Here is a 26,684-nt window from a genome sequence, read left to right as displayed (position 1 = left end):
AAAAGCAATCTGGTCGCAATCAGAACAGCATGGCAAGACCAGAATGCAAAATTGGTGGCATGGAGAAGCGGCAACCTAATTTAAAAGGAAGAATTTGGCTTTCTTAAAAAGGAACACCGGGTGATACCATCATTTTACTTGTTACCCAAAGTCTATAAAAATATGGACAAACCACCGAGACGTCCAATAATTTCCGCAATCAGCAGCTCTACTGAAAATATCTCAATTTACATTGACTATTTTTTGCAGGACAGTGTTAAAAATTTGAAATCCTATGTACAGGACTCATCGGATTTTATCCGGAAATTGCAGAATGTGAGGTGGATTTCTGAGTGCTTGCTCATTACATAAATGTGTCCTTATTATATACCTCTATAAGATACAATAATGGAATCAAGGCAGTTAGCTATTATTTGAACAAACGTGCCATTAATTTCTCTGCTCATAACAAAATGTCGTTATCTATGATCAGGATTTGTTTAGAACACAATTATTTTCTGTTCAACAATCAGGTATATCAACAGGTCAGGGGGGTAGTTATGGGGGCCTGTTTTTCCCCTAGCCTAGCGTGCTTGCACATGGGCTGGTGGGAGGAACAGGTCCTCATGGGAAAACACTTAACTACCATGCAGAATCATGTCCCCCTATATTTACGATATATAGATGACCTGTTCCTGATGTGGCAGGGATCCTTACAGGGGGCACAATCATTTGTGGAACAGCTAAACATCAATGATTTAAACTTAGAGTTTACATCCACAATTAGCAAAACTTCTGTCTCTTTTCTCGATATAGAGGTATACACAGATAAGAGTGGGTTGGCTACGAGACTACACAGGAAGCCGACGGCAGGTAATACTGTCCTACATGCGGCTAGTCAGCATCCCCACCATTTGATATGCAGCATCCCCTTTGGGTAGATGCTGCGCATCAAAAGGATCTGTAGCACTGAATTAGAATGCTCTAAAGCCCAAGAAGCCAGTAAACTGCATTTTCTGGCCAGAGGTTATTCAGAGGCCACTATACAGAAAGCAATAAATCATTCTAACAACATTACTAGAACACAGCCCCTTACACCTGGAGCATCTGACAATGTAACCAATGAGAAAAACACATCGGAGCAACCCAGGGTCATTGTCACATACAATCGACAATTCAAAGAGATAAGAAAGATTTTTACCCGTAACTGGAACCTGATGACAGGGGATCTTGTCATTGGAGACACAGTGGGGAAAAAACTCAATTTGACCTATAGGAAATCCACTTCCATGTCCGACAAATTACTTAAAAACTACCTGGAGCAGCCTGTATCTGCAACTTGGATGGCACTAAATAAAGGATTCAAAAAGTGCCCCAACTGTAAAGCGTGCAAACACGGCTGCAATAAAATGCAATATCAGGTTCCCTTTAAGGACATTCCTGTACAAATAACTAAACAATTGACCTGCAAAACAGAATTTGCAGTATATGTGTTGCAATGCCCTTGTGAGCTACGGTATGTAGGGAGTACCCGACTGCCGGCTCACAAGCGGATCTTGCAACACATCAGGGCCATCACTACTAAAGATCAAGCATACCCGGTGGCCCAACACTTTGAAAACACCCATGACAGTGACCCGAAACATCTACAATATTACATCATAGACTGTGTGATGCCACTGAAACGGGGTGGTAATAGAGATGCGCTATTACGGGTCCTTGAGACTAGATATATATTGGAGCTTGACAGTAGAACCCCGAGGGGCCTCAACGCAAGTGAGGATCTGTATACATGTTTATAGATCCTCGGGGAGTCCTATCAAGTCAAACTGAATATATCATGTCTCATTACATAATACCCAGATGACTCCACCAGTTAACATTGTGAGAGGGGATCAACAAAAATAGTATAACCTGCCTTGAATGAAACTAATAGAAAGAATTACATTTTTAGCGGCTCTTCCTTTCCCAAACAATGAATTCTTTAATATTAGACACTTTATGGTTATGTTTGCACATTTGTTTTGCACTATAGGAGGAGGTACAAGTGATCTACATGTTGCGTCAACATTGCACAGGCACTTTATATTATCCCACTTGGGATATATTTTGCACATGTGTTTTCTTAATATGGAAACTGAAAGCGTGGACAATCTAATATGTAAATACGTTTTTAATGAATTTTACATATATATTTATTGCCATTTGCGTATTTTGCACATATTTATAGTATTGTATAAATTGTGTATATGGTTGAATGTGATATATGATGTTTCTTTGCACTACATGCAGATTTAATCAACATCCAACCACAGTCTGATTACAGTTTCTTTGTTAATCATCACCAAAGAAAGTAGCAATGGAAATAGTCTGCTTTCTGTATCAACTACTAATACCTCCCCTTTTTCCAACAAACACATCATGTGATCAAGCCTGTGGACACAGGCGAAACGCGTCATGGCGGGCATGCTGAGCGTTTAAAGGCACTAAATAAAGAACCTCTGTTTTAGCACCAAGATTGGGTTTCCGCTCTTCGTCTTTCTTTGCCGACAGGAACGAGTTGGTGGCGCCGTGGCGTCTGGCGAGAATTGTTTCATATAAATATATATATATATATATATATATATATATATATATATATATATATATATATATATATATATATATATATATATATATATTTTTTTATAGTTAATTTTGATATACTTATAATATTTTACAATAAATTAAAGTTATTAGTTTATTAATTATATTAAAGTAAATATACATTCATATATTACATTTTATATATTTTATATATGTACACTTACGTTTTTTTAAATTAAATGTATTTATTATACGTTTTAAATGTATATTATGTCTAATGTACATTATGTCTAAGAATTTTTTTAGTTAATTTTATATTATAATTGTTTTAACATTTTTGTATTTATTAAAAAACTATATTGTGGCCATCAATATTGTTTACATCTATATATTTTGGGGATATTTTTGTTATTTACATTTTAAAGATAGCATGTCAATATTTTGACTATCGATATTTTGACATCAATATTTTTGTCTTCAATATTATGTCAGTGATTCGTTTTTCTTATGAGTACCCAATTTGATATTAAGCCATTCAAATGGTTTGATAATACTACTTCCTTATGGGGCATCTGTTGCAATTATCTTCTTCTGACAAAATATAGGATAGAAAGGCATAGAGGGGGGGGGACCTTGACTTAATTTTTCCTCTGTCCCTTTCTCTGAATAGGTTCTTTAAATAGAAAACAACATACATTTTTTTCCTGACTTTCCTCTTTGCATCTCACTTATTGGAGGCTCCATTTTTCCTCTTCTCAAGCATTACTCTTTCCTATTGGGCTGCTGTCCCTATTTGCCAGGGATGTGCTTTTTACATTGCTTATTCCATACTGTGTTCTGGAAGAGTTCGAGTTCTTAGTTGTCTTCCTTAATCCCTCTTTGAGAGCTAACATGCACTGGAGAATTGAGGACAAAGGGCCATTTGTATCAAGCCTTTTTTCATTTGCAAAGGTCAGAATTCGCCAAATTTTGGCCTTTGCAAATCGCAAAAGGCTGTTTCGCATTTTTTGATATGTATTAAAAAATCGCATCTTAAGGAATCGCAAAAATTTGCGATTCCTTATTTTGCTATAGCATTTAAGGAATCACAATTTTGCGATTCCTTAAATGCTATATATGAAGCATTTTACTATAGCAAATTTAGCTGAAGAAATCGCAATTTACCACCAACTTTCAATTGGTGGTAAATTGCGATTTCTTTAAAAAATTCACTAATTGGCATCTTTGAATGTGGCATGTGACGCACATACATGCCCATAGGGCATGTATGTGCGCCATATGCACACACATGCTGATTGCAGGGGTGCAGCAGGTTGTCCTTGAGACACCCCTGCACCCTTGAAATCAATCTCATTTTGCGATTAGCAAATTGCGAATCGCAAAATGAAATGCATTTCACAATCATTCCTATGGGCCAGGAGGGAAAATATTCTTTATTTGCGAATTCGCAATTTGCGATTTCGCAAATAAAGAAGATTAAGAAATCGCAAAAAAAATGCGATTTTTACATACATCCCATTTTGCGATTTCTAAATAGCGATTCCTTAAAAATCGCTATTTAGAATTCGCAAAACGGTACTTTGATACATATGGCCCAAAGTCTCTAATACATAATCAGAGATTCCTGTAGATGTTTCTAATAAGTATACAACTGAACTTAAAAACCTTGCCAGGCATTGAAGCGATTCTGCGATCTGCCCATACTTGCCCAGAAGATTCCAAGAGGGTTGATTTAATGGTGCTGGCTCTGATGAGTTTTGGAAATGGAAGGTGTGCCTGAGCAGGGACTGATGCTAAACTTGTTTAGCTCGATTGTAGTTGCTTTATTTTCATGGGGCACCACTGAAGTCAGCGATCCTTGGGGTTTCTCCTGCCCCAACCTGCATGAAATCCCAGTTTAAATTGAGAAGAGTATAATCAGTAATAGACTACAATCTCAATCCCAGAACCCTGCTTTCATTTCCTTTGAATCTTGCCTGGTCGGCTGGTGGAGTTGCATCCTTAATTAGGTTTGTGAGGATCCTGCGCTTGGAACATGCTGCAGGGGAATGTCGTCCAGCATTATGGTTGTTCCTGAGATAATAGAATCATGTTTGGCAGCATGTCTGGAGTGACAAGAGGCCACTGTTGTTGAGCTGCCTTCTTTTTTTGCTTAAAAAAAGGCGTGGGTTTGTGCTAAATCTATTAGGACCCCAATGTGTCTTAACTTGGTGTGCATTTGGTTTGACTTATATTTTCATACAGTGCCCATGGGCAACTATTTTTCCTGAATCTAATTTTTGTGCTGTCATTTTCCTTTTCATCAGCCTTTTCACCAACCAAAGGTCAAGAACTCGGCTCTTCTGACTCAGAAGTTTGCCTGATGGTAGGGTTGGAGTTGAAGTCCCCAAGTTTGGGTTCCAGCAGCAAGTGCTGACATGTGTCTCCTCTCTTCTTGGTGGCTTCATCCCTGGTGCCCCACTACTTCTTTTTTCCAGCAGGAGGTCTACCGGCTGCCCTCCTAACTGGACGTCCACCTCCACTCTGCTCCACATTTCTATTTCCAATACTTCCACTTATATAATGCTCCTACTTCTTAATCTGTAAGCAGCTCCTCTGTGTGCCTGCATATTTTATATTTCATATTTTTCCGTGTACTCTCATACTCTGTTCTTGTGGGGGATACTAAATATAATGGTCAATATGCTGCATAATGTTTGGCATCCCCTACATTTTAAGGGTTAATACTTACTAGGATAACATTTACCACAGTTTGTGTTGGCTGGTGAAAACTGCATTTTTTAGGCATCTGTGGAATTAAAATGTTGCTCACAGAATTGGTAGAATTTGGGTAACTCAGTAATGCAGAGTTCCTGCCAAATTCTGCTAATGAGAATGTGGCTGAATTACTGTGCCATTCATGCCTCATGGGAACAATGCGAGGCTCCACAACATGAACTGGCGAGAGCGAGCAAGATCTGCCAACCCCTGGCATGATTTCCAGTCATCAAGGAGCCTTCCTGCATCATTTAATAACACAGCTGAATGCTGTCAGAGGGTGCTGCCATTCGAGTACATTTGCTGCTGCTCGAGTAAGTTTTCTACACAAGCGGTAGCACGTCAACTTGAATGGCTGTGCATTCTTGTACAATACGTTGAGCTGTTCATGCTGATTGTCAGCTCTGCCCATGCTATCAGTGCTAAATTGAAGCGCAAGCATATCTCCTAACCAGTGGAGCAATTTCATGGTCATTACCGCATCTTTATGCACTTTGATATCATTTCACAAGGCTTCACATCTGGTTCCTTTCAGGAATCACAAATATAATGGTCCATGCATTCAATAATATTATACATTCCCTATATTTCAAGGGTTTCTAATTACTAAGATACAATTTGGCATATATGTATGTCCAATAGAAGAGCACAGTATGTTTCTGCCAAGTTACACCTTTACTTGTGTTTTACACTATCTCTTTCTATGGGGATACCATATATTAAGGCTCAGGCATTACAGTAATATCATGTATCACCTTATTTTGAATGGTTACCTTTCAACTACTGACCATCTGAAATTGTCTTTTATTTTGTAGCAGATTACAGTATCTTCTTTCATACCACTAGCATTTACATCCACTTCATTTGGGGGATATCTAATATAATTGTCCATTCAGACTATAATGTTTAATATCCCCTACGTTTCTAGGGTTAAAATGTATCAGAATACAGTTTGACGTGGTCCTGTTTTGACGAGGTGAATAGGGTATTTTTACACTCTGCCGTACTATAGCGATAGCAAATATTACAGCTCAAGCATTGTAGTAATATCTTGTATTCTCTACTTTCAGTAGCTACCTTTTAACCATTGACAATTTAATATAGCTTTTTTTACAGCAGATTTTTAGCACTTAGAATATAATTCTACAATCTTTCACATTCAACTTCTTTGTGGGGTACCAAATGCAATTTCCCAATGGGCTATAATATTTGGTATTCCCTATGTCTCTGGGGTTAAAATATTGACCTTATTATTGTGAACACAGTATTTTTCTGACATATTGCACTTCTCCTTGTTTTCTACTGTCTACTTTTATGGGAATAACAATTACTACAGATTGTGCATTGCAGTAACACTCTGTAGCCCCTTCTTTTCAAGGGTACTTTAAACCATTGAGCGGTTAAAACTGCCTTTTATTTGACAGAAGATTAGTATCTTTTAGCACTTTTGATGTCATTCCACAGGCAATCACATCTGGGTCTTTTGGGCAATATCAAATATAATGGCCCATTTGGCCTTTATTATTTGGTATTTCCTATGTTTTGTAGGGTTAAAACATACCAGGATACAATTTAACTTGGTCTGATGTTGCCTGGGTCAACATGTTATTTTGTTGCCAAATTACACCCTTCCTTGTGTTTTCCAGTGTGTGCTTTAATGTACATATCAAATACTACTACAGTTCATTAATTGCTGTAATACCTTGAGCGAGGGCAGCCCATGAGGAACAGTGCTTAGGAGCGCATGGAGGCACCCCTTTTGTCGGGGCTGGGGTGGAACAGGTTGCACAAACACATACTGGGGCCGCTCTCTTTTTGGGTAAGGTCAACTGGTGATTTGATATGTCCCTTTGCTGGAGGTGAGTGTCTGGTGGGGTTCAAACGGGATCTGAAATGTGTAAGTTAGTGTGTTTTATTAAATTGTAGGTGGGCGTGCAGCATGTGATAGTTGATTATTTGATGGTGGGGTTGTAGTACTAGGGTTGGTAGTTGTGCGTTAGGTGAGGAAACATGGTTGAAGTTAAACACCATGCTGCATTATCTGTTGTGACTTATAATGTGTTAGACCTGGCACCTTGGCGTGAGTTTCCCTTCCACTTTTTGCTGATGTGAATCTGATGTTTTGCTGGTGTTCAATGCTCAGGGCACAGTGCCACGGCCGATCCGTGCCGCAGTGCAAGTGCTCCCAATGTAAAGTGTATGGGTAATTAATTTCCACTATTGGATTATTTGGTTTACTGTCAGTCCCCAGTAAGGTGCACGAGGCGTGCCGGGGCTTGTAGATACAAATGCCGCTATTGGGCCTGCAGCGCTGGTTGCGCCACCCACAGAAGCGGCCTCGTAAGATATGTCTCGGGTCCGCCATTGCTGACCCCGCGTACAGTCTCGTACTATAACGCTGACTGCGCAAGTGCCCACACTTGCCAGTCCCAGAACCTTCCCTCACCTTCATATTAGTCACCCCTATGGTAGGCCTACGGGCAGGGTGCATTGTAAGCGTAAGGTAGGACAAGCCTAGAGTGTGGCATGTCCTAGTAGTGAATTACGGTCCTTTCTCGTTCTTCACTATTGAAGGGCTACCTGTTCTTTTAGGCCAGATGAGCTGTCGGAGCTATTACACGCTATAGTCCCGGCAGGCTCAGGGAACACGGTAGCAGGTCGAGTTTAGTATGCCTGAACTCAGAATAATAAAATACTTCCTTTAGCAAGGTTTATTTTAATATCCTGTGTTTCAAAATGCTACTTTTAGAAAGTTAGCCTTTGCTCGCCTAACTGTTCAGCCCACCTCTGCCAGGATGTGTATCTGCTGTCTGGGTTTGTGTGAGTGACAGGGCTGGGAGATTCCCGGGGATAGTCGGGTGCTCCAGGTGGTGAATTGGGTGCTTACACCAGGATGGGTGGGTGGAGTAGTCCTTGACTCTGAATAGGGTTGTGCTCCACCACCACAATGCTGGCTCCACCTCCAGCGGAGCGTCTGATGTCTCTGCCCTGCACCCTGAAAGAAGACGGCAGCGTCCTGTCAACAAAGTACTCCAGAACCGGGTTGAACCAGGCTCAGGCCCCCTGGCCTGCAAAGACAAAAGAAACGCAGTATAAATATAGGAGCTCCGACCTTACCAATCAGATCCAGTTTTGACCACGACAAACCTCTGCCTGACTAGAAGGACCAAGAGAAGCTGAAAGACGGAAACCAGTCTGTATCCTGTTGGACTGGCCTGCAGTGGTGCCTTGCTGAGAACGGAGAGGAAAGGACCAGAGAGGACTTTGTAGACTTGTGCCTGAAACAATCTCCAAGGGTTTGATCGAGAGCTTGCCCCCAGAACGGAACCCCAGGACCATTGGGTTCTATCTGCTTGTGCCCGTCTGCTGTTGGGCCTCAGTTCTTATTCCCTCGCCAGAGTTGTGACTCAGGTGCCTTCGCCCCCTCCCAAGTCGTGACAGCTCGGAGCTTGGTCGCCCCACCGTAAAGAGCCCCGCTCATCCCTGAGTCGCTCTCCGCTTCAGTGCCGGGCCGCCTGCTCTCCTGTCACCTCGCCGCTTATGGAGCGCGCTGTGTGCCTCTCATCTCTCCAGCCGGAATCTGCACGGAGAGCACTTCATAGCCTCGGACGGTCCGTACCCGACTATCTCGCTTTGCGCTCCTGCATACCAAGGCTCGTGCCGCACCTCAAGAAAGGCCTCCCCGTACCGCAGTACCGGAAGCCTGGTGTTGCACCTGTCTGCCCGAGAACTCGACGCCCCTCACAGATCCATGAGTACGACCCGGCGTGCTAAGAAGTAGTACGTCCGGCAGGCCTGAACGGCGCCTCGCCCAGTGAGCTGCATCGGTCCCGGATCGCCGCAACCCTCCACAGTCTAGCTCCCCCGCCTCGCTCCTCGAGGGGGACTGAGCCGGAGAGATCCTCTGGAGAACCGTCGGCCTCGTTCGGGGTCCGCCCTCACAAGTAGCCGCGCCTGAAACGCCTCGGACTCCCACCAGCAAGGTACACTTGAACTCCGTCTCGAGTTCAGATCGGATCCAGGGTCCGCAACGTTCTTATTTCCCTATCATCGTACCTTGCTAAACCACGAACATTGAAAGACTAAGTTTGCCTATTGTAATCTGGTGACCTCAACTTACTAAACGTTATTTGGTCTTGTCATAATCCTGCTTGAATCTATCTTTTACATAAAGTATACGTATTTTTGATACAATCACACGACTGGTGTCCATTTGTGGTGGGTCAGTGGGTTTACTGTGTGTGATCATGAATGCTTAACTTACTATCGCCCTGAGGAGTAGTTCCCTTGCCCTGACGTGGAGCTGAGGGTCCTTGCTTGTCACAAGTGCATACCTGTGCCAACCAGAGACCTCCAGTTCTAACATTGGTACCAGCGGTGAGGATTTTCGGATTTGCATTTATGATTCATATACAGTGAATTACTGATCACCACGTAGGGAGAGCAGACCAATAACGCAACCAGATTACATTCTTGCAGAGAAATCTCCAATCTCCAAAACCATGCCTTGTTCCCTTCCCTCAAGAGCACTCTCTGTTATCTCTGGAATCGACGATGTAGACTGGGAAGGGCTGGAAAAGTGCAAAGCTGAGCACTTGAGAGCCCTGTGCGAAAAGTTCTGAGTTTCTCAAGCAAACTGCAAAACCCGAGCCCAGCGCATCACAGCACTGAGAGCCTGGAAAGAGTCCAGAGAGCCCGAAAATCAGGTGGCAGTGGATCCACCCGATAGCCTCATCGAAGTGCAAGGGGGCCCGTCGGCAGAAGAGCTGGCAGACAGGGCCGCAACCAGAGCGCATGAAGTGGAGATGGCCAGATTTAAAGGTCAGGTGGCCATGGAGGAGAAAAGGCTCCAGCTGGAGCACGAGATACGCCTGAAAGAATTGGAGCTGAAAGCAAAGAGCTTGGACGGAGCTCCTGGTGGCAGCACAATGCCAGCCCAAGTAGAGTCAAGGGTCTACGTACCGAAAGATGTGGTGAAGGAGTATTTTAAGGGAGATGATATGGGGCAGTGGTTCCGAGCGTACGAAGTAGCCATGTCTTCCCACCGGGTCCCTAAGAAAGACTGGGGAGCGGGGTTGTGTGGACGGTTCCTGACCGAGGGGCGGGATACCCTGCTAGATCTTCCTCCTGAAGAGTCCATCTCCTACCCACACATGAAAGATACCCTGATGAATCGATTTGGGTTAACGCCTGAAATGTACCGACAGCGGTTTAGAAAGTGTGTGAAGATTCAAGGGGGTACGTATGTGGAGTATGTGAACTTTTTCTGCAGAGCGCTGGATGGTTGGGTGAAGGGCAGTAAGGTAAATGATTTTCAAGGGCTGCTTGATTTGATGGCATGGGAGCACTTGTCGGATAATTGTTTTTCTGAGTTACGCCAGCACCTGATCGATAGCAAGCTGTCCAACCCGAGGAAGCTTGCTGAGGAAGCGGACTGCTGGATCAGCACCAGGGTCCACAAAGGTCCAGTGGGAGACTCAGCCAAGGGTGGGCAGGGTCCCCAGCAGAAGAGTGGGGGAGAAAAGGGAAAACAGAAAGGATTCTACAAAGGTCCCCAAAGTAATCTCCAAGGGAACCAAGGGAAATTTTCTCAGCCTCCTCCACCCCCGAAATCAACCGGGGCCCCGACAGGTAAACCTGTTCAAAGAGGGCCCATCACCTGTTTTAGGTGTGGCGACCTGGGTCACGTTGCCTCTGACCCTAAGTGTCGCTTGTTGGCAAAACCCGCACCTACCGGTGCTCCACCCCGGCAACTAGCTAATGTTAACTTTGGGGAGGAAGTAGCCGTCCCAATGGATGGGGATCCCATTCAGATGACCCTAGTCTCGCTAGGAGACAGTGAGATGGTTCCCGAGAACTACCTACCCAGTAACACTAAGAAATATGGGCAGGTAGTAACCATCAACGGTAAGAAGGCGGAGGCTCTTCGAGATACAGGAGCCAGTGTGACTGCAGTAAGGCAGCACCTGGTGTCTCAAGAGCAGGTAGTACCGCACGCCTACTGTAAGGTTGTCAATGCTGACAATTCTGAGAGCCAGTGTCCGATGGCTCAGGTTCCCTTTGAGTGGGGGGGTCTCGGGTACTCTTCAAGTTGTTGTGAGGACCTCCATGCCTGTAGATTGTCTGCTAGGGAACGATTTGGAGAACAACCCTTGGGGAAAGGTGGAGAAAACGGCTCATCTGCGGATGGTGGGTCTACCCGACTGGGCGTGCGTGACCACGTGGTCCATGGCAGCCAGTAGGGGTGTCGAAGAGGTCCTGGAGCCTGAAGGAGAGGCCCAGGAACCGGCCTTAGAGAGGAGGCACAGGGGGCGCGGACAGCCGGTCCCCGAAGTTCCCACGGCCCAGGAGGAGGCAGACCTCGAGAGGATGCCCTGGAGCCTACCGGGGAATAGATCGCCGAACTGGGAGACTTGCCTGAGCTGACTCATTGGCAGCAAGAACGGGGTCCCTCCAGGGAGGAATTCTGTGAGGAGCAGAAAACGTGCCCTTCTCTTGCAGGTATGCGGCAGCAGGCTGCAGACCAGTCTAATGGCGTTCGGCCCGGAAAACACTTGGTCTACTGGGAGAACGATCTCCTGTATTCAGAGCCTAAGGCTGCTGAACCTGGGTCAGCCCGTGTGCTGGTGGTACCCCAGAAGTTCAGAGCCTTTCTACTGGGTTTGGCTCACGATGTGCCTTTAGCAGGACATCTGGGGATAGACAAGACCTATGACAGGATTGTCACCCACTTTTACTGGCCCCAGATGCACCGGAGCTCAGACGTTCACTGCAGGACTTGCCAGACTTGCCAGGCAAGTGGTAAGTGTGGAGGGAAGAACAAGGCTCCCCTCCAACCATTCCCCGTCATCAGTACCCCATTCCAGCTAATGGGAATTGACATTGTGGGGCCTCTGGACCCCAAGACAGCCATGGGCAATAGGTTCATCCTGGTCTTGGTGGACCATGCCACCCGGTACCCTGAAGCCATCCCTCTGAGGACAGTGACTGCCCCCGTGGTGGGACGAGCACTGATGGGAATTTTCTCACGAGTAGGATTCCCTCTAGAGGTGGTGTCTGACAGGGGCACCAATTTCATATCGAAATATATGAAGTCCCTTTGGCAAGAGTGTGGTGTAACGTACAAGTTCACCACCCCTTACCACCCCCAAGGAAACGGGTTGGTAGAGAGATTCAACCAAACCCTGAAAGGCATGATTATGGGCCTAGAAGGACCAATGAGGCGTAAGTGGGATGTCCTCTTACCATGTCTACTGTTTGCGTACCAAGAGGGCTTTTCCAACGGCTACGGGACGCTAACACCCACTCCGAAGGTGGCGCCCGCAGGTTGATGTTACCGCTGGTTCACAACTAATCCCGTGCGAAAACCATTTAAAAGGGGTGACAAGCAGCTATTAGATTTGCGGCTCCCGTATTTCGATTACAAATATCAAGCTTCTAAAAGAAATGTATTGAAAGCTATTAATTACCCATGGAGATCCGGTTCTCAGCGCTTTTGTGTACATAGATGCAATAAATCCTTTGCATTCAATCGCCTTAAATATTTCCGGAAGATTTCTTCATTTGACGCAGGCGCAACCACACTTGTTGATTCAACACGTGCACTAAAATTCAGACGGCCCGCTGAAAAAAATAAACATCAGAACCATATGCCAAAATCAATGAATATCTTGAACGCACCAATAAATTTAGATTAAAACTTTATTGGAACAAGAAGTGACTGCGCCTACCCGATAACAAGAAATATATCTCTACGTGATACTTATCTAAGGAATACAGAGTGAAGACTGTCACCTATGTTCCCCTTGGTCAGATTTTAATGTGGCTCCTGAAGAAGGCGTTCCTGTTAAAACGCCGAAACGCGCGTCGATGATTATTTCTGCCACTGTTTTATGGATTTTTTGTGTAACTGTATTAGAAAGATAATTTTTCTTGTATTGAATTAATTGTTTTCTTAATTTGTTTTTATGTCTATGGTTTTTGAGTTTAAAATGTTTTTATCTTAATTATGTACATTTACTAATAAATTCGATTTTGTACCTTTTAATTGGTTGCTGTGCTTCCTACATGCTGTTTCTCCTTGGTTTTTGCTATCTAACTGTCTGCTATTATTACATTGTCTATTTTCCCTGTATAACGAATCCAGTTGTCTAGCAGGGGGTCCTTGTTACTTACGCCAATGCGTACCAAGAGGTGCCACAGAAGTCGCTCGGGTTCAGTCCCTTCGAGCTTCTGTACGGTCACCCAGTCCGAGGACCTCTGAGTCTGGTTAGGGAAGGCTGTGGGCAATCTCCCAGGAAACCTCCCCAGAATGTATATAGCTACATGCTGGCCTTCCGAAACCAGACCAGGCCATTCAGGCAACTTGCTGAGTCAAACCTGGAAGCCAGCCAGGAGGAGATGAAGCGGTGGTACGACCAGAATGCCACTCTGGTAGAGCTTCAGCCTGGACAAAAGGTGTGGGTCTTGGCCCCAGAGGAGCCCTGTGCACTTCAGGATAAGTGGACGGGTCTGTTTGAGGTTGTGGAGCGCAAGAGTCCTGTCACCTACCTGGTGAACTTGCAAACTCCAAGGAACCCTTTGAGGGTCCTACATGTTAACCGCCTTAAGCCCCACTTGGAGAGGTCCGAAGTGGGCATGCTGTTGGCAACCGATGACGAAATGGAGGAGGAGACCGAACCTCTTCCGGACCTCTTGGTGGCCTCCGAGCGAGATGGGTCAGTGGATGGAGTTAACCTCTCACCCTCCCTGACCCCTGAGCAGCAGAGTGATTGCCGCCAGCTGCTGGGGCAATTCTCTGACTTGTTCTCCCTGGTTCCGGTTGTCACAGATTGGTGCGTCCATGATGTGGACACGGGAGACAGCTTACCGGTGAAGCATAAGGCTTACAGCGTGACTGACAGGGTATGACCCTGCATCAAGGAGGAAGTCTCGAAGATGTTTGCTCTTGGGGTGATTGAGTCCTCCAGCAGTCCTTGGTCCAGCCCAGTGGTCTTGGTCCCGAAGGCTGCGACACCGGGAGCCACACCCAAACTCCGGTTCTGTGTGGACTATCGAGGACTCAATTCGGTCACGCAGACTGACGCGCACCCCATCCCCAGACCTGATGAGCTCATCGATCGGTTGGGAGCTGCTCAGTACCTCAGTACGTTTGACTTAACGTCTGGGTACTGGCAGATTGCCTTAACTGAAGGGGCCAAAGAGAGGTCAGCGTTTTCAACCCCAGATGGGCACTACCAATTCCGGGTCATGCCCTTCGGGATGAAAAGCGCCCCTGCCACCTTCCAGAGGTTGGTCAACCAGGTGTTGGTCGGACTGGACGTGTTCAGTGCCGCCTACCTGGACGACATTGCAGTGTTCAGCGGAACGTGGAAGGAACACTTGCGGCACCTTTGGGTAGTGTTGGCGGCTCTGCGCAAGGCGGGCCTCACGATCAAGGCAAGCAAGTGCCAGATCGGGCAGGGTTCGGTGGTGTATTTGGAAACTAAGTTGGGAGCGGCCAGGTGGCGCCCCTTCAACCCAAAATTCAGACCATCCTGGATTGGGAAGCCCCCAAGACCCAAACGGAGGTGAGGGCCTTTCTCGGACTCACTGGGTACTACAGAAGGTTTGTCAAGGGATACTGCACCATCGTTGCCCCTTGACAGAGCTGACTTCGAAGAAGCAGCCCCGGAAAGTGTCTGGACCGACGCCTGTCAGGTAGCATTCGACACCCTGAAGAAGGCCATGTGCACGGCGCCCGTGCTCCTGGCTCCTGATTTCTCCAAAGAGTTCTTAGTGCAGACAGACGCTTCAGAGCATGGGATAGGGGCTGTCCTTTCACAGATGACTGAGGAGGGCTGGGATCGCCCTGTGGCCTTCATCAGTCGAAGGTTACTTCCACGGGAACAGAAGTGGAGTGCGATTGAGCGAGAAGCTTTTGCTCTGGTCTGGGCCCTGAAGAAGCTAAGACCCTACTTGTTTGGGTCTCACTTCCGAGTTTAGACGGACCACAGGCCCCTCAGATGGTTGATGCAAATGAGGGGTGAGAACCCGAAACTGTTGAGGTGGTCCATTTCTCTACAGAGTATGGACTTTACGGTGGAACACCGCCCTGGCATAGACCTCGCCAATGCTGATGGTCTGTCGAGGTTTTTCCGCCTTAGTGATAAGGAACTCCCTGGGGTAGGGTAGTTCTCCTCATCTTTCAGCTGGAGGGGACACGTGTTAGACCTGGCACCTTGGCATGAGTTTCCCTTCCACTTTTTGCTGATGTGCCTCAGATGTTTTGATGGTGTTCGATGCTCAGGGCACTGCGCCACGGCCGATCCGTGCCACAGTGCAAGTGCTCCCAATGTAAAGTGTATGGGTAATTGATTTCCATAATTGGATTATTTGGTTTACTGTCAGTCCCCAGTAAAGTGCACGAGGCGTGCCGGGGCTTGTAGATACAAATGCCTCTAGTGGGCATGCAGCGCTGGTTGGGCCACTGACAGAAGCGGCCTTGTAAGATATGTCTCGGGTCCGCCATTGCTGACCCCGCGTACAGTCTTGTACTATCACGCTGACTGCGCAAGTGCCCACAGTTGCCAGTCCCAGAACCTTCCCTCACCTTCATATCAGTCACCCCTATGGTAGGCCTACGGGCAGGGTGCATTGTAAGCGTAAGGTAGGACAAGCCTAGAGTGTGGCATGTCCTAGTAGTGAATTACCGCCCTTTCTCGTTCTTCACTATTGAAGGGCTACCTGTTCTCTTAGGCCAGATGAGCTGTCGGAGCTATTACACGCTATAGTCCCGGCAGGCTCAGGGAACACGGTAGCAGGTCGAGTTTAGTATGCCTGGACTCAGAATAATAAAATACTTCCTTTAGCAAGGTTTATTTTAATATCCAGTGTTTGCAAATGCTACTTTTAGAAAGTTAGCCTTTGCTCGCCTAACTGTTCAGCCCGCCTCTGCCAGGATGTGTATCTGCTGTCTGGGTTTGTGTGAGTGACAGGGCTGGGAGATTCCACAATGCTGGCTCCACCTCCTGCGGAGCGTCTGATGTCTCTGCCCTGCACCCTGAAAGAAGACGGCAGCGTCCTGTCAACAAAGTACTCCAGAACCGGGTTGAACCAGGCTCAGGCGCCCCGGCCTGCAAAGACAAAAGGAACGCAGTATAAATATAGGAGCTCCGCTCCTTACCAATCAGATCCAGTTTTGACCACGACGAACCTCTGCCTGACTAGAAGGACCAAGAGTAGCTGAAGGACGGAAACCAGTCTGTATCCTGTTGGTCTGGCCTGCAGTTGTGCCTTGCTGAGAACGGAGAGGAAAGGACCAGAGAGGAATTTGTAGACTTGTGCCTGAAACGATCTACAAGGGCTTGATCGAGAGCTTGCCCCCTGAACGGAACCCCAGGACCATTGGGTTCTATCTGCTTGTGCTCGTCTGCTGTTGGGCCTCAGTTCTTATTCCCTCGCCAGAGTTGTAACTGGGGTGCCTTCGCCCCCTCCCAGGTCCTGACAGCTCGGAGCTTGGTCACCCCGCCGTAGAGAGCCCCACTCATCCCTGAGTCGCTCTCCGCTTCAGTGCCGGGCCGCCTGCTCTCCTGTCACCTCGCCGCTTACGTAGCGCGCTGTGTGCCTCTCATCTCTCCAGCCGGAATCTGCACAGAGAGCACTTTATAGCCTTGGACGGTCTGTACGTCGTAACGTACCCTACTGTCTTGCTTTGCGCTCCTGCATACCAAGGCTCGTGCCGCACCTCAAGAAAGGCCTCCCCGTACCGTGGTACCGGAAGCCTGGTGTTGCACCCCTCTGCCCGAGATCTCGACGCCCCTCAAAGATCCATGAGTACGACCCGGCGTGCTAAGAAGTAGTACGTCCCGCAGGCCTGAACGTGAGCTGCATCGATCCCGGATTGCCGCAACCCTCCACAGTCTAGCTCACCCGCCTCGCTCCTCGAGGGGGACTGATCCGGAGAGATCATCTGGAGAACCGTCGGCCTCGTTCGGGGTCCGCCCTCACAAGTAGCCATGCCTGAAACGCCTCAGACTTCCACCAGCAAGGTACACTTGAACTCCGTCTAGAGTACAGATCGGATCCAGGGTCCGCAACGTTCTTATTTCCCTGTCATCAAACCTTGCTAAACCACGAACATTGAAAGACTAAGTTTGCCTATTGTAATCTGGTGACCTCAACTTACTAAACGTTATTTGGTCTTGTGATAATCCTGTTTGAATCTATCTTTTATATAAAGTATACGTATTTTTGATACAATCATACGACTGGTGTCCATTTGTGGTGGGTCAGTGAGTTTACTGGGTGTGATCATCAATGCTTAACTTACTATCGCCCTGAGGATTAGCCTTGTCTGCCCGCGCCACACTACCTAGAGGGTGAGCAGGGGTTATTCGCAGGAGTAGTTCCCTTGCCCTGACATGGAGCTGAGGGTCCTTGCTTGTCACAAGTGCATACCTGTGCCAACCAGAGACCTCCGGTTCCAACATAATGTTCTAAGAAAAATACCAACTGGGAATTTAGCACAGAAAATTAATCAACACTATTGGGTTGCATACTTTGGTTGGGCCCAACTTGCAATTCAATATCATCTTATAACATGTTGATCCAGTTTCCTATCTAAATATAAACAAATGGAACATATTTCAGTCCAGCACACTAGCTTATGGCCACAAACTTTGTGGTGGGTGTGCATAAACATGCCAGAACTTGACATCGCACACAAACTTCTGCTGGAAGTTTATGTGTTTATAACTCACAGTGCGACATCTTGGCATACCCCGCCGAGCTGGTGCTTCCCTGTGGCTGATTTCAGTGTTTGACATTCCTCTGTCAAACGTAGGCATACCTACCTCAGTTTGTTTTGGTCTTTTCCGGACAAAAGGTTGGCATGTTAAACCCTTTACCAGCATGCCCAGATGGCCTCCCTAGCGAAGTGAAACGGGTTGTTACGTGAATTGTGCTCTAGCTTGTGTCTGTGTGCAAAGAAATGCGGACAGTAGCGATATGTGGCTTAGTAACACTTCAGCATTCATAATGGACGCCCCATTGTCCAATACATCGACGTTTGGGGAAATGTGGAGTTTTGTGTTGCTCTGCCCCTCTACTCTTAACGTTTGCATTTTAAAATGATAAGTTTCTTCAAAATCATCCCTTTACTATTTGTTTTGGGTTCTAAATGCATACGTTATACTAGTCTTGTTTAGTTTACTGTTGCTTTAAGGTTTTTATGTCGTTTTTTGAAGATTGGGAAGGTTTGCGGAGAGAAAACCATTTTGGTTTCGAACAGCGTTTATGCTCATTATTTTTTTTTTCCTCAACCATGCCACTATTTTACTATTTTGGGAAAATTGAATTTCGTGTGAAGATTCACTTTATTGGTCTGTGTACATGCCCAGGACTAGTCAAGTGCATTTTGCATTACTGATATTAGTGCCAAGGAGGGAACTTGGAATACAATGGATTGTCCTTCATAGAGGTGACGTAAAAGAACTTAGTTGGTCGCATTTATATATATTTTTTTTATACCATAATTTAAATTGTATTGTATTTGTACCAAGGTAATGTGCTGCATAGCTATAAAATAATGAGGTCAAAAAGGCGAGACCTATTGGCTAGGCGAACACGTGTGTTGTGTTGAGGCTGAGAAGCGCTTGCATGGGGTGCTCCGCAGCACCTGGGCCAGTTGGCATTTTTGTAATCTACATGGACTATGTCCTGCAGCGACACTTCATCCTCTGCTGCAGGCTTGCAGTCTTATCCTCTCATCATCAAGTAGGTGTTTGTGGTATCTGGTGAAACTGGTGCAAGACGTCAGCAGTAATATTTAAACAGAATTAGGTAATCCATGTCAGTGACAAAGCTCATGCTCACATAGTGGGGATATCATGTTCCATTCGTCTTCCAAACTTTGATCACCCTTCCCACAAAAACCCACAGCTCACTCTCCTGCACAACACCCACCAACGCTGAACAATGGTAAAAGGAGAGCAGAGGGTCACATGCTTCCAAGGTATGAGTAAGAAAGAGAGATTAATAATAAAAATAGAGAATGGCATCTTTTCAGGTTCACTTTCAGACCTCAGTGGTCAGTGCCAAAATCCTTTTAGGGGACTATGACAAAGAGTAAAACCTCATAATCAGTATTTACCTTTCCTTATCAAATTCTTTTCCAAATAGGATATTTTCTTTAACATTTCCATGAAAGATCCACGCTTGTTGAGATCCATATGCTAATGTGCCATTAACATATACTTCTCCATCGTTCAAGTGCATCTGAAACAAGCAGATATAGATTACCAAATGTGTCAATTGTAGGCATGAGGCGCAAACGTGATACTCGTAGTGAATATAAAAGGGAGCTATTCACAAAAAACATATAGAAATGTTTTGGTGGAGATTTACACCTCCGTCTGAGAGTATATATATATATATATATATATATATATATATATATATATATATATATATATATACTTTATTGTTTAGTTAATTAAAACCATAACAATCAAACAAGTGAAAGAAAAAAATTATCCTTTACAATAAAACGATTACAATTCTTCAGAATGTGTTTTAAAAAGCAAGATTTAAAAAGGATATACGTTTTTTTTGTTTTTTTTTACCCCCCCTTTCTAAGGTAAACAAGAACTTTATCAGATTGCACATCAGTAAGACAATTAGTAATATAGAAAACCTTTTTGTTTTAAAATTTCATATTGCTTTCAAGCGTTTTTCAAAAGGCTGTCAAGAACTTTATCAGCTTGTAGTTGATTATGGGGGCTGTTGAGTCCAGAGCACCAATAATGGCAGACCTTCAGGTGCGTAGTCTCTTGACCCTAAAAATGTTCTTAAAAAGTATGTGTGCTCCTGGTTCAGAGACTTACAGTGGCATATGATGTGGATTATATTTTCTTTTGTGGTGCCGCATAGTCGACAGACGACTGAATCTGATCGTTTCCAGACCGGTAATTTGCCGAATCTCAGGGCCATCAGCCTTTTATTAATGAAGACCAAATATGTTGTTTCTAGATAGGCAGCCGGGGTGAGTTTTTTTATAGCTGTTAATCACAGTCCAAGAATGGGAGCGGTCTGAAAAGATGGCTTTATCAGTAATTAACAAATGAAATTTGGCTGCCTTATTTAATGCCTGTTTAAAGGAGGTGAATGGCAGGTTTTTGTCCCACAGGTTGGCGGTGCATGTTTGCTCCAGAGCACAAGTCAGATATTTATTAGCTGCTGAGTTTTGTTGGCTTTCTAATTCCTGCCATAAGAGTCTGTTCATAGTGTTATTTGTGGCATTCATTTTAATTCTGTACCATACTCTGATGCTTGTGTAGAGTCATCCCAGTGACTCATTCGTTAGGCCAAATTCTAGGAGCGTCTGAGCTGGTGTAGCAGAGTTTGGGAGTTGTAAAACCTTCTTATATATTTTTATGATAAGATTGTTTAAATTAATAGCATCCTTGCCCTGCATTGCTACACTTTTGGTGGCCATCACTGTCAATAGGGGTGTACTATTGTGTTTTTATCTAGGAACCAGAATCAATATTACCATGTTATGCCCTTGTACGGCTATAATCAATAATATCCATATAATGGCATAAGAATCAGATCCATATGTCAGTAAATCGCCCTTGCAGTCCAAGGCACGGCAAAAGCTACTTCCTTAGATTCCTAGAAAGCACAACAAGTTCTTTCAACACACCAAACCTCCAGCAACCTGGGAAATCCCCACTTGCTTTGTTTTGATTTGTAATAGAACTCCTGCGAGCACTGTAAGAACGGCCAGTTCTTAGTGACATCTTTATTGACGTCTTATGTCCAAACCTTACGTCAAACTCAGCACCTTTCAGGTATAAATATACCAACGTTGCCTTAAGCAAACACACGGTGGTGGTTTTGGAGCAGAGCAGCTATCTACTTGCCGAGAGCCCAGCAGACGCGAAATGCCCACGGACGCTGCCCCTCCTCTTTGACGCGCTGAGAAAGACGCTGTCTTTTCTCTTGCCGAGAAAATCCAGCTCTGGCGTTTCCAGCCTACCCTTGCGGGTGACTGGGATATTGAGTCCTGAGAGAGAGATACCAGACCTCCTACATTCTATTCCCAAGGTACAGTGCTGACTAAACCCTTAGAGAGAATTCTTGAGTCAGATTCTTGGCAAACATTACTTAACTTAAACTGCTACTTACTTACTCCTTCCCACGTATTAGGCTTAGGTCAGGTACACCGGGGTAGGTGTATTTTAGAAGCACCAGTTGAGCACGTTAGCCAATGCATATATGTATGTATATATTTTATCCATTTTATCCATTTTAAAGTGTCTTATGACTAAGAAACCATATCAATGATTTTACAGTATTATTTCATAATACTCCTTTTACTGTACGTACTTTACTTTATATTAAGTATTGCAATTGTAGCAATTCATTTCTCTTGCATGAGAAGGAAGACTGCTCAATAAATAATACCTTTTATTAAAAACGCCCGTCTCTCTATTCTCTGCACTCTGGTGAAACTAAGAATGCACATCTGACTGAGTGAAATAGCTGTCTATTGTTTTCACACGACTCTAGAGATTTACTCTTATTCTGAGGGAGCAAAGTTGTCATGTTATATGGTTGTCGGAAGCTGAATCCCTTCTTGTCTGAGCCAGGAAAGCTGATCCCTTCCTATTCATTCAAGAAAGTTTCCAGTGACCTCTGAGCTAGCTGGCGCAAACCTAAATTAAGTCTAACATAGTCAGTAGAGACCTAGAAGACCTCAGTCCTATGTCTACACTGCTGTTTATGTTATTCCAATGCGCAGAGCCTATTGGGAAAATAGGAACTACACTACATGGTGCCCAACGTTTGGTAGGGCAATAAAACTAACGCAAGAAGTTAGAGTAATTCAGTCGTGCTTTTTCACGCAGACCCTTTTTCCTGTAAATTCTCTAATAGACGTCTGGAGTGGGTGAAAGGTTAAAATCTGCCGGAACTTAGTAGGAAGAGATTCCTATGTAGAGTTTTGGTTTAGTCAACGTTGAAGGATACAGTGTTCCAAAATATTGTGCACCTAATCTTTTGTTTCCTTGGAAACCTGCTCTGCAAACTTTCATTAAAACAATGTAAAAAAACGGCAACAACAGTGAAACCGATGAAGCTGCAGTAGATGCGAATCAACGGGTTTTCACTGTTACAGGGTTTAATGAAAATGAACCGGGTGCAATTATCATCTCGGCAAACGTAAGAAAAACTATTACTAAAAAACTTATAGAAAACGGACTGACATCACGAGGTGGTACAGTCATTTTCGTGATAGAGGCACACGAATATCGGCAGACAGAGGTATTCTATTCATAGATAAACTTTCCAGCAGCAAACGCTACAACACACGAATTCCACTATTACAAAATAGAGGAACCTCCGGATGAATACACTCCTTTCGAGGATGTGGAAATTCCACTAAATTACCAAGAGCACCTGCTCTGGTTTAAAGGCGCCCTAAAACATAATGATCACATCACCAGGCTCGGTCCACTAGGTAGACCAGGAGCAACGTGGCCGGTTCTAGCCAGCTACACACCACATCCAGACATCGAAAAAATGTCAGACAAGGAACTATTAGCCCAGCTAAAATTACTAATTAAAATTCACAGACAGTTAGTCCAATATGTAAAGCGGACTGCAACAGTCCAACCAGCTGTTAACATTCCACAGCTGACCCCTCATCAGGGGAACACAACTAAAATTACACCACAGAACATACAATCATGTCTTGGTAAAACACCCGCAAAACGGGAACAAATTCCATTCTGGCTAGCACAGAAAATAACTCAAATAGAGGCAGTATTCCCGAATACTACCCCTAGTGAGAAACACAGAATTCTGTCTATCTGCCTTCCAATGGGGGTCGCATCACATGTGGAGGACTGTGACACTTGGGGCACAGTCTTTGCTTCCATTTACACAAAAACACATGGTGTTCTGTCTCTGGCGGTAATACCAGATGTGCTTCAAGATTCAAAATGAATACGGTCCAGAACCTGCTTTAACTCTTGGTATGAAATTACTGAAAGACTTCAAGCAGGTCTCGGCTATATTATTAGCCAACATAAAAGGAGAAGCAGCATCGGTGGCGATCTGCCAAAAATTGAAAGAAACGGATATAGCAGACCAACCAATTGAACTTGCCAGAATCATAGAAAAATCCTATGAAGAACTAGGTAGAGATAGTTTGGATGGGAAACCGGTAAAACCCCAACTACTTGAAAATCCTGAAAAGATATGTATTAAAAATAATCTAAACACTCCAAAAAAGAGCTGGGATGGAAATAAACAATCCACTCCAAAAGAAAAAAGAATCCAGTCCAGAGGAAGGTCTCCTAGGCGGAGGGAAAGAACTCCAAATCGAGAACACAAGTCTCCCCAAAGGGAGCCCTCTGAGAAAAGATACAACCTTAGAAATAGGGATAATTTGAAAAAGCCTGATAGATATCAAGATATTGATACACGTCCCTCTCGATCTTTTTTGCAGAAATCGGAAAGAAGCAGACGGTCAGTACACAGGGAAAAGCACGCCAAGTCCAAAGACAAGGAACCTGCTCAAAGTAAAAAATTAAAATTTCCAAGAAAGAAGGTAGCCAGTATTAAAATAATCGAACATGCCGAGGATACTGAGGACACAGCTGAAAAACGGAGAGTGGGCACAGACAATGCTAGACAGCGCAGCAGAAGTCACCATAGCTCGCAAGATCCTGATGAATCATCTGGAGACAGTGGACACGAATGAATACATTCAGGTGGAAACTGCAGATACCAGAGTTAGCGAACCTCATAAATATACGAAATAACATTGCGTATGGAGGGAGATAAGACTAGGAAGGTAAGGGGTCTGTTTTGGGATAACCTCTCAAAAGGCTATGACATCCTATTAGCTGAGAAAGACTGGCCACCAGAGTTTGTCAGGAAGTGCCCTCATGGCGAAGAAATTATCATGCCTGCCTTCTCAAATCATATTCCAATACGTAGAAAATACATATATGCAAGAAAAGTGGCAGTAGCTCAAGCACCTGCATTATATAAGAATCATGTAGGATGGGATGAGGACTCTCCTCCTCACAAAATCCAGTTAAAAAGTCAACCAACTGCACAAAGACAGTACCCAATTAAGCAAGAAGCTAAAAAACAGGTCAGGGAGATCTTAGATCAACTTGAATACCAAGGGGTGATTGAAACATGCACCTCTCAAATGAACAATCCTTTTTTTCCTGTCTCCAAACCAGACGATTCATATCATCTAGTCTTGGACTACAGACACCTTAACTCATGTTGCAAAACATTTGCGGTACAAAATCTGCACAGTGCGGCACTAATGAATAACATAGTTCGCAAAAAATACAAAACAACATTAGACATCTCTAATGGATTCTTATATCAAAATATCGCACCGGAAAGCAGGTATTTAACCGCTTTCTCAATAATGGGGTCACAGAAATTTCTGTCGACTCCCACAGGGATACAAGAACAGCCAGGATTATTCTCAGCAAGAGTAACAGAGCTACTACAAATGTATGATGATGAGGCATTATCTTAAGTCGATGACATCTATCTCACAGACGACGACTTGGATACTCACTTGAAAAGAGTGAACACCATAATACTTAGGTTCGCAGCAGAGGGTTACAAATTTAACTTTAAAAAGTCATGAATTGCCCATCTAACTGTCCTATTTTTAGGATATGAATTATCAAGTGAAGGCAAAAGCCTAGCAGACAACTTCTTAGAGAAGTGCGCTGTACTCCAAGCACCAAAAACGCTGAAGAACTTACAATCAATACTAGGCTTCCTGAATTTCGGAAGAACTTACATTCTAAATTATGCGGAGAGGGTTAAACCTCTCTACGAATTAATAAAACCTGATTTCAAACCAATAAATTGGACTCAGAAACACACAGAAATTTTGAGATCACTGCAAACAGACATGTTAGCTAAAACAAAATTAGAAACATGCGACAATACACGCAACCTTGTAATCCGAATCATCCCAGGAAGATGCGGATTCACGTACCTGACCTCTAATGAGGGAGAAACTGTACCAATAGCATACAAATCACATTTGTACACTCAAGCAGAAAAAACATTCAGTCTTACAGAAAATACTGTAAAGGCGGTTGAGACGACCATAGCAAAAGAAAGAGCCCTAGCCCAAGGCAAAAGAATAACTGTTTTTACAGCAGAATCAGCCTTTGAGGCATTATTCAGCCCAGTTAATCTAAAAACGGTGGCACTAGATCAAAAATGGATACAGTGGGAAAATTCTCTTGCTGACATACTATTTTGTCCTGAACATGAAAAAACTGAATGATTTGAAATATGAAGGAGAATATCCTCTGCCAATCGAAATTCTGCTTCTCCAACAGTACTCCTGTATAATCTATACGGACAGATTTGTACAGCATTACAATGTAGATGATAAATCCTACAATGCAGCCTGCGCGATTGTTAAAGGTCGCTGGCTCTGCGGTAAATTCAGACCGAAAATAACAAAAACTGAATCACTGAGAAACTGTTCGGCTCAGCGAACTGAAATCAGATCTTTAAAGATGGCGCTTGAAATTGCCGATCGTGAATTCCCGACACTAATAGTGTGCGATTCGCATTTCTGCGTCAAATCTCACAATAATGATTTGCAGAACTGGGTTCAAAACGATTACAAAGATGACACAGGTGCCACAATCAAGCATAAAATGCTTTTGGAACAGGTAGTTCTTTTACAGAAAGAACTACAGAAGACTCACGTGATACATACTCTGAGTCATCAACGTGATGGCGTTCACGTTGCAGGGAATTCATTGGCTAATACAGCCACAGCGGAAGCAACTAAACCGGCTTCCGTAGCCACAAAAAAGCATTCAGAAAAATACATAGACGGGGAAACCATGCTGGCGGTAAAAACGTCTTCAAAAGGCAACTGTGCAGCACTACCCGTGAACTATCCACTCAATTATACATACGTAATTGACGCAAACTCCGTTCCTTTTGCTCAAATCCCTGGAGTGGAGGATAGAGTAATTCCAAACATGAACAGGAGAGTCTTATTAATAGCAGACGCACACAGGGTGGAGGTCCGAGGCACAAACAGATCAAGGAGTCTCTGACAGAATTACAATCTGAATACTAGTGGCCGGGGATGAGCGTGCAAAATTATAAATTTGCAAAAAGCTATCCAGACTGCAACAGAGATCGCAGTAACGAGCCAACCGGAGTATTGCCATGGCCATTTCTGTAGTTAGCATAAGGCTATCTATACGTAAAATCCAGTGTCCCATTAATTTCTTTTAAGACTAGATTCACTTAGAAATATGGCCCCAGCGCTCGGCTGACGCCAGAACTGTTGTAAA

At 44.5% G+C, this 26,684-nt stretch overlaps 1 protein-coding gene across 1 annotated transcript in view; it reads right to left on the bottom strand.

Moving 5' to 3' along the window:
• Positions 1-26,684, bottom strand: part of LOC147677797 (ATP-binding cassette sub-family C member 12-like) — a 1,863,878-nt gene that overhangs the window by 1,178,154 nt on the left and 659,040 nt on the right. Inside the window, exon 13 of the mRNA XM_086945587.1 lies at positions 19,454-19,578. Within this exon, the coding sequence (XP_086801713.1) occupies positions 19,454-19,578 (125 nt within the window). The remainder of the gene's footprint in view (positions 1-19,453; positions 19,579-26,684) is intronic.

This window comes from Lissotriton vulgaris, chromosome 12, assembly GCF_964263255.1.
Source record: "Lissotriton vulgaris chromosome 12, aLisVul1.2, whole genome shotgun sequence".
In the NCBI taxonomy this organism is placed as follows: domain Eukaryota; kingdom Metazoa; phylum Chordata; class Amphibia; order Caudata; family Salamandridae; genus Lissotriton; species Lissotriton vulgaris.
Note: the sequence above shows the minus strand (reverse complement) of the source record. Positions and strands in the feature narration are given on the sequence as shown.